At 36.2% G+C, this 13,942-nt stretch overlaps 1 protein-coding gene across 4 annotated transcripts in view; it reads left to right on the plus strand.

The window, feature by feature from the left end:
- The first annotated feature begins 275 nt into the window (after window positions 1-275).
- The window catches only part of LOC143252816 (uncharacterized), a 32,349-nt gene continuing 18,682 nt past the window's right edge, over window positions 276-13,942 (plus strand). For 2 of the 4 annotated variants that reach the window (XM_076505546.1, XM_076505550.1), the window contains exons 1-2: window positions 276-561; window positions 4,043-4,699. In XM_076505546.1, the coding sequence (XP_076361661.1) occupies window positions 4,070-4,699 (630 nt within the window). In that variant the 5' untranslated portion in view covers window positions 276-561; window positions 4,043-4,069. Of the gene's footprint in view, window positions 562-591; window positions 713-1,235; window positions 1,319-4,042; window positions 4,700-13,942 lie in introns of those variants that run through there. The other 2 variants (XM_076505547.1, XM_076505549.1) reach the window with 2 other exon arrangements.

Genomic DNA, 13,942 nt, shown 5'->3' on the forward strand with positions numbered 1-13,942 from the left:
GAAATTTATTTTACTTAATACATTCTAATAAGTTTTAGGTCATTTGAGAAAATACATACATAACTCTTTGTGACTGAGGGTTAATTAGTTTATTAAAGTATCATAGTATTATTTGTAACTTAGTGTTAGTAAACCAATCTGCAATTTTTTTTTTTTTTTTTAAATATTACGGCGGTGCCGATAGTTTGAAACTGAGCTTTGCCCTGGCCCTCAAGTGAGTAAATATAGAATCTTTACACGATGCTGAAAACAGGTTGCAGCAATAATACGGTTATTATGCGGATGATAGTGATTGTGGTTGGTGTGTGAATTTAACTTCTTCAGAAACTAAATGATAAAATAATTATAATAGGTGAAAATTGTTCTATTACAGGCAAATTTTCATAATTTAGTCACAATACACAGATCACACGTGATAAGCTATAAAACTTAAGTTTTTCTTGTAATATTGAGTATTACCCACACTGCAGCACACCAGCAGTGCAGTAACCAGTGCACTACTTTATAGTATACAATAATCAAGTCACCGAAGTTGCTGCCGGTGTGGTCCGTCTTGCACAGGTAGGCGTATTTGTTTACATTCACTGATGCGGTGGTAATATTTAGTATAGGGTGTTACTTATTAAATAATAACTATTTTATTATTTAAACTTAAAAAAGGCATTGTTTTAACTAGTGTTATACGTGAATCATACTTTGTTCTACTTTTATGGTGAGATGTCTTGATACTTTATAGTAACAGTTTTAAATCAATGTTTACAAAATAAAGTGGCAGCATTTAATTGTGTTTGTAACAGAGAATAAATGCTTGATTTTAAGTTTTTTTTTAAGTATTGGTGCAGCGAGAAAAGCCAGAAAATTATTGTATACTTAAGTATGATGTAGAGAAATTTGTGAAAAGTGAAAATGTATTAGAAATATGATGTGATTAATTTTTAATGTACTGCAGCCTATACAAATTCTTAAACAGTTAAACAAAATATCAAGCATTAAAACTGGAATAAGCCACACTTGTTATATGTTACAATGTATATCATATGGAAATTTAATTTTGTGTCCAATTAATCAGGTGAAATACATAAAGGAAAATTGTGGTTAAGAAAGAGTAAGATTAAGAGCTTTGTTTATTTATATTTTTATACATTTGGGAGTTTTATTAAAGTATTAAATAGTGTAAATAAGCTGTGCATTTGTATTCTGGAGAAGCTTATTCTTAATAGCATGAGTTACATGCAGGTCTACTGTTTGCTTGTTTTGGAGGATGATAGGCCAGGGTGACCTTCTTGGATTGTATAGCTTTTTGTCAGATTGCTTATTGGTAGGTTTATATAGAACAATTTTTCACTTGAGGATACTCAAAAGTAATCCATCAATAAGTACTAATTAGCTACTGATTTTGTTTGACATTCTAACTAGTAGTATAATCTCAAAAAGTTTTGTTATACTGTATTTTGAATATTTCAAAATTGTTGAATGTAGAAGGACTATCTTTTCACATATTATGTGTCTTATTTCATTAACTTAAATTATGAGTATTTTAATCATATTGTACCAAGTAATTAAGATGGTTTGTTAGAAGTCAATATATTTGGAGTAATTTGAAACATTTAACTCATTTAACTACAAAAATCAGACTTGCTGGATTGAGTGTGTGTATTAATGCATATTTCCTTGATTGATTCTTACTTGTAAATTGCCTTTAGTTTACTTTCTGATGGGTTATTCTAAGATTAATTTGTATAATGCTTCTTTTTGCTTATTCATGAAGTATAATTTTATTGAAGATATGTTATTCATTTCAAATACTTAAATAGAGAGGGTGAAAATTGGTGTATTTCTGGATGTAAGTGATCATTGCTTTATTAAGTTTAATGCTTTGCAGTATATGGAAGTAGGGAATCATGATGTGTTGGTTACAAATTTTTAAAATAAAATTATGAAGAGATGTAACAAAAATTATGTCTTGTAAATTAGCAGCTGAGTTATTTGGAGATACTAATCAAGTGTAGATAATTTTTGAAGATGGATTTTAAAATACTTAAGTTAAACATATTCCTTATATAAATAAAAATGGTAGTTGCAAGTAAAACACCAGGTGGACTCTCAAAGAATATGAGATAAAATTAAAGAAAAGCATCATAAATTTAAGATATGTACAATTATAGTATGTCAAGGAAGTTTAGTGAAATACAAAATTAGGACATCAAAAGGTTGTCTGAAAATGTAAAAATTAAAGAACTTCTTTAAATACATTAAGGGTAAACAAATTATGGTGGGGGTAAGACCCTTGAAGGGTAATAAATTCTTTGGTTTTTACTAACAAAGATTTAAGTAGTAATTTACATCTTGAACAGTCGATAGATGGAAACAAGATTGAAATAGATGAGTGCATTAATGCTGAGCTACTTAAGAAAAAATTGAGAAGTTGAAATAATGGCAGAGCTCCTGAGCCAGATAAATATTTTCCAAAGGGTTTCGAAGGAGGTTAAAGATTAGATATGCAACTATTTATTTTCAGAAGATTGGAAGTTAGATCATGTAACTCTTCTTTTAAAGGGATGTGATAAAAATTGTCCCATTAATTATAAACTTGTTAGTCTTGCATCAGTTGTAAGAAAAGTTTTGGAAAGTTTGATAAAATATGCTTTGCAAAGTCAATTAACAAAGTTTAGAATTTTACTTGATAATCCATATGGTTTCGCTAAGGGAAAAAACTTATAAATCCTTTAACATTCTTCAAAAAGGTTACTACTTATGTAGATGATGGTAAGAATGAAGATTTATTATATCTAGACTTACAAAAAGTGTTTGAAAATATGCCACATTAAAGGCTTGTTAAAAAATTTATTTATTTAGGTGTGAGAGATAAGTTAGCAAATTGGATAGAAGAGTGGCTGAATGGAAGAAAGCAAAAGGTTGTTCCAAATGGAATTCAGTCAAATTGAGTTAATCTCACAAGTGGGATACCTCATGGCTCAGTCTTAGGACGTTTGCTATTTTTTATTTATATCAGTGACACAAATGAATGAATGGTCAATAAATTATGTAAATTTGCAGATGTTAATTTTTTGTGTTACTAGATGAAAACAGAATACTACTGATTAACAAAAGGACTTACGTCATTTAATGAGTTATGCAAATAGTTGGCAAGTAGAGTTTAGTTATAATACATCCATGATAATGCATATAGGTTATCATAATTTGAATTACAGGTATGATTTGGATGGGTATAATCTTAACAATGTCATAAAAGAAAGGAATCTTGATGTAATAGTTGATCAATCTGTGAAGCCATTCAATCAGTGAGTTGTAGCTAGTGGTAGGGCAAATAGGATTTTAGGTTATATTTACAGAAATATTGAATACAAGTTTAAAGAAGGTTATAATTTCCTTTGAAAGGTCACATTTGGAATATTGTGTTCAGTCTTGGACACCTTATCTTAGGAAGGACATTGGATTGTTAGAAATGGTTCAAAAAGGGTTACTATAATGGTACCTGGGATGGAAGGATTATCATATAAGAAGATAAAATATCTCACTTTGTTTTCTCTTGGAAAAAAATTAAGAGGATCTGACTAAGGTGTTTAAGATTGAATAGTAGGACTAGGAGACACAAGTCTAGATCTTGGCAATGTAGGAGTTATCTTTAGCCATAACAACATTGCTTACACAGTAGTTGGCCTTTGAAATGTGTTGCTTGTGGGAGGCAGTAAATTTAAATGAGTTTAAGAGAACTCTTGATAAGTAAGTGAATGATAAAGGCTGAATGTAAGATTTTATTTATTTATTGTTTTAATTTATTGGATAGGATGGCACAGTTAAGATTGAGTACTGAGTCCCATGTTGTCCCAAAATGTTATGTTGAGACTAAAGTATTGTTTCACTTGCACTTTTTTAAGTGTGAGTAGAATTTTGATTTAAGTATTTCAATTCTTCCTCATTAACACATTTGATACTGCAAGGAATGTGGGAATTAAAACCAGTTGTAGTCTCAGTTCTCACTTTAGCATATTTGATTTACATGCTTATTTTATCTTTATAGGTTTTGCAGTGTTTCTTGTAATGAATTATGATGGATGCTTCTAAAGATCAACAGTCTTTACTATTAAAATCTAAACCTTCAAGTCTTATTCCTCGTTTATGGCGATCTCATTCTTTTAAGGAAAAAGGAAAACTTGTTTTGCCTTCCTTTAATGAACAGTTGGAGGAATTCAACTTTCATATTCCTTACAGTAGGCTCTCTATTACGTCTCGAATTCCAATTCCTATTCGCAAAGTTGGTCAGAAACATAACAGTTCCACTGAAGTGTGTTTCCGAAGCCGTAGTGCGACAATTGGATATCCATTACAAAGTCAAGAATATTTTACACCAGTGGCATCAGATGGTGAAAATGGTTCATTAAAAAGTTTTGGTAGTTCTGGCAGCTTCTTGTTATGTGACATCACCCCACGAGCTGTTTTCAGCAGATCATCACCTCATGGAGTTAATTGGTCACCTCCTGAAAAGAAATACATCCTCCACTGTCAAAGAACTTATGAGTCTCCTGAAGAATACCTTACACCCACACAGAGAAAAAACAGACAGATCCACCAGTTGAAAGCTGCATTAGCTAGAGCCACCAAAGCATGTGAAGTAAAGGATGTTGAAATAGAACATCTTTATGCAGAGGTGAAACGTTTACGCAGGTCTTCCTTACAGGTTGGTAGTAATATTTGATTAGGGGTAAAAAATCAATTTTTAGTATTTTGAAATTGGCAGTTTTAACTTTTTGAAATTAAATAGAAACTATGTCTGATGTATTAGTTATATGTACATGTCAGGGGTCAAGCTTGTGTTTCAAAATTATGTATTACCACTGCATTCCTTTATATGTAACAACATGCATTGCAATCTATGATGCAATCACTCAGCATTAGACTATAGCCCTTTATACTTCCTTCATGAGCAGTTGTCCTCTTAAGTATTTTTGTGCTGAAGAGCTCATTTTTTTCCCTTGGCATTTTAGTGTTCAATTGCATTATTTTTTTAATTAAGAATTGCATATTTTTTGTATTTATTATTTTAAATCTTTAATTAACATTAGTGTTATATTTCTTACCCTTATTTTCTTTATTTTGAGAAAGAAAAATACAAATATTTTGTTTCAGCTAGAGCTATGAAACGAATTCATACTTTCTATATCAGTTTGATTTTTTCTTTATCGGTATTAGAGTTGGGATGCATGTTCCACAGTTTTTGATAGAGTTTCTTTGCCAGGCATATTCTCTGTTTATATCTGATGCTGGTGTTTGGGTATAGTGCTCGCGAAACCCTGGCATTGCTGCAGTGTCCTTGTTTCACATTGTAGTGCATCCTGTCGTAGGGCTCCATGGTGGGTGGGGTCAGTGGACACCAAAATTTCCCTTTCTTTATTATAGATACTCCTATTAAAAATCTTAATAAAATAGTGTAAAAACATTCTATAGGTGAACAACCACGTCTTGAAGACTCTGAGCAGCAATCCTCACCATCTGTACCACCTGTTGTACGTCATTTCCTTATATTGCACTCACTTTCAGACAAACCTTTTGGGCAAATGTCTCCCTTTTTCATTCAGAAGGAACTAGAGGAACTTGCTGGCTCTCCAAAGTCAGTAAAAAAGCTTTGATCTGATGACATATTGGTGGAAACATCCACATCTCAACACAGTGAACTCCTGTTGCATTCAAAGGCAATTGGGGATATACCTATTGAGGTTACACCTCATGCTACTTTGAATTCATCACGAGGAGTTATTGTTGAGAGGGATTCGAAGAATATCCCAGATTCGGAGATTCTCGCTGGTTTCTCCACCCAAGGAGTTTCTGCAGTGTGGCGTATCTCCACTCACAAAGATGGAATTATGGTGCCGACCAATGTCCTTTATTCTGACATTTACGTCACCACATCCGCCTGCCACCATCAAGGCAGATTATTTTAATTCCAGGGTACGGCCATACATTCCAAACCCTCTTCGATGTTTCCAATGTCAGAGATTCAGCCACTCAAAGAAATCTTGTCGTGGTCCCCTGACATGTGCTTGTTGTGGAGGCAAGGACCACGATGCCTATGACTGTGACATGAACCCACATTGCGTAAACTGCAATGGTTCTCACCCCTCTTACTTTCATTCTTGCCCAAAATGGTTGGAGGAAAAAGAGGTGCAGCGTTTGAAAACGACACATAACATTAGTTATCCTGAGGCTCGTAAATTGCTGTCTACAACTCCATCTCGGACATATGCTGCTGCACTTCATTCCACAACTACAGTGGGAGTGCAGACAGACCTCTCTGTGCCTCCAAGAGAATCGTTTTCAAAACAAATGAAAAGCCTTTTGACCTCCGTAGTTAAAAAGGTTGATGAATCGACTTCCACATCCATCTCTGTTCCTCCCATACCTTCCAACAAATCTCAAGATCCACGTCCTTCAGTTTTAAATACAGGCATTTCTTCTGATACATCTTTTTCTCCCACCACAAGAGACAAAACAATTATTCTTTTGCGTCCTCAGTCACTGGATTCCCCTTCCAATAACAAAAACCTGCCCACCCGACCCAGAGCAGGATCCATGGAGGTTGATAGACCTCCTCCGACTAAAGACAGTAAAGAAAAAAGACGTGGTCGTAAACTGAAGTGTTCTCCAGCCACTTCACCTACCCGTTCTTAAAAATGGCCACCTTGATACAATGGAACTGTCGAGGTTTACGTTCTAATCTGGATGATATCAAAACTCTGATTGCTTCCTACCATCCTGTTTGTCTTTCTTTACAAGAAACATTTCTCAAAACTGCTGATACTGTCTCCATTCGGCAGTTTTCTCTGTACAGAAATGACAGGTTGTGTGATGGTCGAGTACATGGAGGGGTGGCACTGTTGGTTGATCAACACGTGCCCACCCTGTCTTTGTCACTGAACACACCCTTAGAGGCTGTAGCCATCTGTGTTTCCTTGGGTCATACCATCACTGTTTGTTCTCTGTACCTGTCCCCTGGAGAGACATATGATCAATCAGATCTTGATGCTCTCGTTGAACAGTTGCCATCTCCATTTCTAATCCTAGGAGATTTTAATGGACATCATCCCCTCTGGGGAAGTGCTATTATTGATGGGAGGGGCCGATCTGTAGAGCGGATGCTCTCTGATCACAATCTTTCTCTTTTCAATACTGGTTCTTCCACTTACTTTCATGCACCTAGTCAGTCCTTTACCGCTATTGATCTCTCAGTTTGCTCCCCTTTATTATTCTCCCATTTTTCATGGAGGGTTGACAGTAATCCACTAGGCAGTGATCATTTTTCGATCCTTTTGAGAGAGACTGGCCGTGGTCGATGCCACCTTACCCGCGTGCCCCGGTGGAAGCTGGATCAGGCAGACTGGTCCACTTTCACTGCTCTTGCAGAACTTGATCCTGCCATCGTAAATCAGCCATCAATAGACGACTGTGTAGCAGCGGTAACTGACTGTATTACACATGCAGCTGCTCAGTGTATTCCTAAAACCTCGACAAATTTTCCATGATATCCTTGCCAGTGGTGGAATCCTGCTTGCCACTTAGCACGGAAGGCTCAAAAGCGGGCCTGGGATACTTTTCGTAGATATCCCACACTTTCAAACCGGGTTGCTTTCCAACGGGCTCGTGCACATGCTAGGTGGGTAAGATGTCAAAGCCAGTAGGAATCTTGGATTAAGTTCACAACCAGCATATCTTCTACCACCAGTTCCAAGATCATATGGGACAGGATTCGAAAGGTTAATGGGCACTACAATTCTGTCCCCCTCTCGATCTTACTCTCTGATGGTCAGGAGGTGACTGATGTTCGGAACATCACTAACACTCTAGGTGAAAGCTTTTGCCGGGTATCTAGCACTTGTGCTTGTTCCTCCACCTTCCTGGCCATCAAAACTCGGGCAGAGCGTTCACCTTTTTCTTTTCAAACTGACTGTTTCTTTGACTATAATTGTCCCTTTACACTGGTGGAACTGAAAATGGCCCTTCATCGGTCTGGCAGGACCTGATGATATACACTATGACATGCTGCACCATCTATTTCGGGCTTCTCTTGATGTCCTTCTAATTGTCTTTAACCGGATCTGGCAGGAGAATATTTTTCCTGATGCCTGGCACCAGGCTATTATTTTACCTTTCTCTAAGCCAGGGAAAGATCCCAAGATTCCTTCAAACTACCGTCCAATTGCTTTGACGAGCTGTCTCTGTAAAACATTAGAAAGGATGGTTAATGCTCGTTTTGTTTGGTTCCTTGAATCAAACAACCTCCTCTCGCCCACCTAGTGTGGGTTCCATCGACAGCACTCCACCACAGACCACCTAATTCGTCTTGAAACATCTATCAGAGAAGCCTTTCTCAACCGCTAACATCTTGTATCAATATTCTTTGACATAAAGAAGGCTTATGACACAACATGGAGGTATGGCGTTTTGTGAGACCTCCATACTTATGGGTTATGTGGCCATCTACGTGGCCATGTTTATTAAAAAACTTTTAATGGACAGGAGATTCCAAGTTTGTGTGGGTTCGACACTTTCCCGTTCTCTTGTACAGGAACTTGGAGTCCCACAAGGCTGTGTATTGAGTGTTACACTCTTCAGTATAAAGATAAATGCCATCACTGAACAACTCCATCTCACTGTTGCGAATGGGCTGTATGTCGACGACTTTCACATCTCATGTCAGTCGTCAAACATGAGATATATTGAGCGGCAACTACAAACCGCCCTCAATTGTGTACAGAAGTGGACTCTGGCGAACGGCTTTAATTTCTCTCTCTCCAAAACTGTATGCATGCACTTTTGCCATTGACTGGGTATTCACCCTGATCCTGAACTTCATATCGGTGAAGTTTTGCTGCCAGTGGTCCCGGAGACCAAGTTCTTGGGGCTTATATTTGATCGTAAACTGACCTTTATACCACACTTAAAGCAGCTTCGGGTCAAATGCACAAGAGCACTGAACATCCTCCGTGTTCTCTCTTCTACCAGTTGGGGGGCAGATCGCTGTTCAATGTTAAAGGTATATCATGCTCTTATTAGATCAAAACTCGATTATGGATCAATGGTCTATGGCTCTGCCAGACCCTCGGCCTTAAAGATGCTGGACCCCATTCGTCACCAAGGACTTCGACTCTGCACTGGGGCTTTCCGTACCTCTCCAGTTGAGAGAAATGAATATCTTTCAAACAATCATTCAGTTCCCATTTATACAGATGGTTCCAAATCAGGTAATTCAGTGGGCTCTGCTATGGTTTGCTATGGGTCAGTAGTTGCACGCAGAATCTCTTCTACAGCTTCTGTGCTCACTGCTGAACTGTATGCCATATCTCTTGCCCTGGATCATATTGCAGCTGAGCAGTACTCCAACTGCACTATTTATACTGATTCGCTTAGTTCTATACTTGCCTTGGAATCGCTACACGTTAGCTCAGATCCTATTCTCGCTGATATTTGAAACCGACTGGCCCATTTCTCATTAGCAGCTACTTCAATCCAGTTTTTCTGGATACCAGGCCATGTTGGTATTCGCGGGAACGAGGTGGCAGACATGGCAGCTAAATATGTCTGCTTCAGCGCGCCATCACTGCTATGCCTAATCCGTACATGGACTGGTGTTGTCTTCAAGGCTCGGCTCCGTGCCAGCTGGCAGTCCACTTGGAGTGAGCAACGCGACAACAAACTTTTTCAAATCAAACCCAAAATTGGACTTTGGCCATCTAGCTTCCGTAAAGTTCGGAAGGAGGAAGTTGTTCTCACTAGGCTACGCATTGGTCACAGTTTTTTAACTCATCATTTTCTTTTATCTGGAACTGATGCACCAATGTGTAGTTTGTGTAACACTCAAATCACTATCAGCCACGTTTTGCTTTCTTGCCATCGTTACAATTCTCAACGACGGCAATATTTTAAACATATTTTTTCCCAGGGTCAGTCTGTAACATTAGACAGAGTTATTGGTGATGGTGACTCTGTCCACCTTGATAATGTTTTTAATTTTTTAATCTCATTTAAGTGTTGCATATTTATTCATTACACCTTTTTAATTGTGATTCCTTTTTTTATAGTTTTAATCTCTCTTCTTTAATTTGACATTGGACAATGGCCAGAACATTAAATAACTCGACACCAGGACTGGAAAGGCCAACTTCAGGTGACTAACGCTACTGTTTGAACTACTCGTTAGTCATCCTGGCGAGTTGTTATTATACTTTTGCTGCATATCATTTCACACTTTTACTACTTTACTTTTTAGTACTGGCCATATTGACTCATAACCCGGAACCAGGACTGGAAAGACCAACTTCAGGTGACTGACGGTGGTTTTTATACTTACCTGTTAGTCTTCCTGGCGGGTTATGATCATTACCATTCTGCTATAGGTAGTTCTTTACAACTTTGTTGACTGGATGTCAACATTGGTTTTTACACCATTTTCTGTTTTAATTGCCATTTTGCTTTTATCTTCAATTACTTTTACAAATTTTACTCCATTTACTCGACTTTTATCTTTTTACTGGACATTTGGCTACTCATTATTACGATTTTGCGGAGTGTCTTTTAAAACTTTTATTCTTTTACATTTTGATAATAGCTGCTATGACACATAACCCGGAACCAGGACTGGAAAGGCCAACTTCAGGTGATTGACGGTGGTTCTTGAACTTACCTGTCAGTCTTCCTGGCGGGTTATGATCATTACCTTTTTGCTAGAGTAAATACCTTACAACTTCTTATACTCTGCCTTCTATCTTAACATTGTAGACTAGGTGTCAACATTGGTTTTATACTTTTTTGTTTTACCTTCATTTCCATTTATGTCTATTACTACATTTATTTTTTTACATTTTTACCGAATGTCTGGCGCAGATAGCCTCGCTGCTTTGTGCCATAAAACACTAAATCAATCAATCAATCAACTTAGGAAAATGATCCAGCTTGTTTTCTAACAAAAAAATGTCTCCAGATCAAGCTAGCCATGTTTACCATTTGATCTAAAAAATAACTAAAATAGCAATTTAAAATAAGTTTTTGACTAAAGGTAATATTCTACTTTACACAACAGCAAGAAGTGATATACAGGGTAAAAACTAAAAAACAACTGACAAATTTGGAATTTTCATTTTATTATAATAAAACGATTGAAATTAGTTATCAACTATGTGCAATTTCTGGGGCCTATAAAAGTAACACAGAGATGGAGGTGTTGACACATTATAGAATCATTATGCTGATTAATGCCTGTTCTCAACTTTTCAAACCTTAACCCTAATGAACTCAAAATTCCCAGAAATGCATTTCTCAATTCATGCTTGTTATTAACACTTTTTGATCTTTGAAGTCCCAACATTCAATGGGTGGTCAGTCTTTGTTGATTGGAACACTTTTTTTCAGCTAAATCAATTACTTATTGTAACCTTCAGCACAGCATAATTTGCCACAAAGATTAGGGCTTAGTTGCTATTTTCAAATGCCAAGATTTGGCTGTCTTTAACTTTGACACTCGGATGGAGCCAAATGTTTCCAAATGTGGAGCCAAATATCCCATGCACCCCTACTGTTTTGATTTAAAGAACTCAACAGACTTGTCTATTGCTTTTTGGGAGATTCTTCATGTGACTTTTCTGTGCCACCTGTCCAGTTTTTTATCTCTTGACTTCTCTTATCTTTGGACATGGATGCCTTTTGGTTGAGAGGTTGCAGATAGAAATATGGAAGGCAGTCCAAACATTTTTTATCATATTACATATACATTACAGTATATATATATATATATATATATATATATACTGGCAATAATAGAACCTAACAACTGGTGGTGTTTTACTGGCAGTACTTCTCTTTTTTGACGTCCAGATCAAGTAAGTGTTAAGCCAATCTGCCGTTGTTCAGAGACTGCTGTTGAGATGGGGTTTTTGCAAGACTGCCATAGCAGTTTATGCATTTACTTTTCAAGCTGTACAGCTACTTGAATTAAAAAAAAAAAGACCATGTGGTTGGAGTGTTTGCTAGTAATTCTGGCCATATGTTGCTGTTCTTGTTTGTATTAATCAGTTGCACAGTCTCTCAGTTTTAGACCTTATGCAAATGATATTATTCCTGTTTGATTTCCATACCACTTTTTAGTTTCTGCCCTATATAAATTCCTCTCACCCATTTTCTACTAGTGGAGTGGAATAATCCTTGCTTCCCCAGTATGAAGTTGTTATGGAAGTTTATATGGAAGTTCCCCTTCAGGTTAGTGTTGTGTCACTGGTATTAGACTGTAAAGATACATGTATTTCTTGGAAGAAGTTTAAGGGTGTCTAACTGAAAGTATGGTACAGTTCACCCCCTATCTTAAGAACTGGAATAATTGTTTAGAGCCAGGTCTTGCTTTTTCCACAGGGTACAGGTCTGGAATGATTAAACCCTGTACCTGTTTATTGTAGTAAGTATACCATCTGGATTGTATTTTTTTTTTTATGTATGGCTTGATTTGTTGCCATAACCATATTGCATGTACATAATCTGCCAACCCCCTGAGATATACAGGCCATTCAAGTAGTCTTTACCTTACATCCACTTTTATAACATTTTACCACCACACAGGAGGTTCTTTTAACAGTATCTATCTGCAGTACAATTTGTATTTGGCAAAAATCTTTTAACTTAGGATGAATGCTGTTTTCCAGTGTGATGCTGCTACTATGTCCCTCCCATCTTGTGGGTGCTACACTCCACAAGTTTTTCCCTTCCCTCATTATTCTCAGAAAGTAACTCATCTGTTTAATTTATTTTTCTATACTGTTCCATCCACCTTTTTAATGTGAATTTCTAATTATTTGTTCTATGGAGAAGTGAGTAGCATTTTTGAAGATAAAATTTTTTTACTCAAAAATGTATTTCAGATAGATTTGAGTGTATGCAGCATGCTCTTGGAGACTGCTGCACAAAGATGTGTTGCCCTGTTAGTTGTTACTGGATTTTTGTCTAATGTTGACTGTTTCATAGATTGTCGCAATACATAGTGCATGCACAAAACTTATCAGTTACATGAAACATTAGCTGTTTGTTTTAAGGAAAGGTGAGTAGTGAGTAGCATTTATGAATTGTTTTTATTTAAAGAAAATGTTAAAATAAATGCTACATGTAAGCTGAACTATTTAAAGATGAATAATGGCTGTTATTTCAATTTATGAAAGAATCAAAGAAACAAATGACATTTGTAAGCTGTAGGTCATATCTGCATATTTTGAACTCCTGGTGTACATGTACCTTCCATATAGAATTTGCTGAAGTGGATAGATAAAAGGGTATTGTTCCACCTATTATCTCCAGATAATCTCATTGGCTTAAGTAAATATAAACATTTTATGTGTTATACATGTATTATTGCTACAAAATGTGAACACTTGAGGGAAGAAAGGTTTAATGTTAAAAAGAGATTTAATTCAAAAACCTGAAGGAAAAGAAAATCATTGAAATATAAGTTGCATGAATAGAATCTCTTTATTTTGATGGATCTTCAGATATGACATCATGTGAATCAGTCTCCTCTTGTTATTTTAACTACATAATATAAACATAACATTTTGAGTAGTCAAATTTTTATGGTTCTGATATGTTGTTAAAATTGGTAGAAATATAAAATGTTGCTATTTATCCAGTGTGAGTTACGTGTACTACTTTCTGTATAAAGTATTATCCAAAGCAGGTGTCTTGGAGCTTTTTGTATGATAAAAAATATCCCAAAACACAAGGTTACCTTATTTATAAAACCTCAGTATTCAAAACAAAAGAATTGCAAGAAAGACATGGAAACCTTTTTCTATGAAATAGGCACTTAAAGAAAAAAATCACGTAAATTTCAGCATATTACATATGTTGATTGTATTTTTCCTCATGTTTCATTATGTCATGCATTTGTGTTGAT

The sequence above is a fragment of the Tachypleus tridentatus genome, chromosome 6, assembly GCF_004210375.1.
Source record: "Tachypleus tridentatus isolate NWPU-2018 chromosome 6, ASM421037v1, whole genome shotgun sequence".
In the NCBI taxonomy this organism is placed as follows: Eukaryota; Metazoa; Arthropoda; class Merostomata; order Xiphosura; family Limulidae; genus Tachypleus; species Tachypleus tridentatus.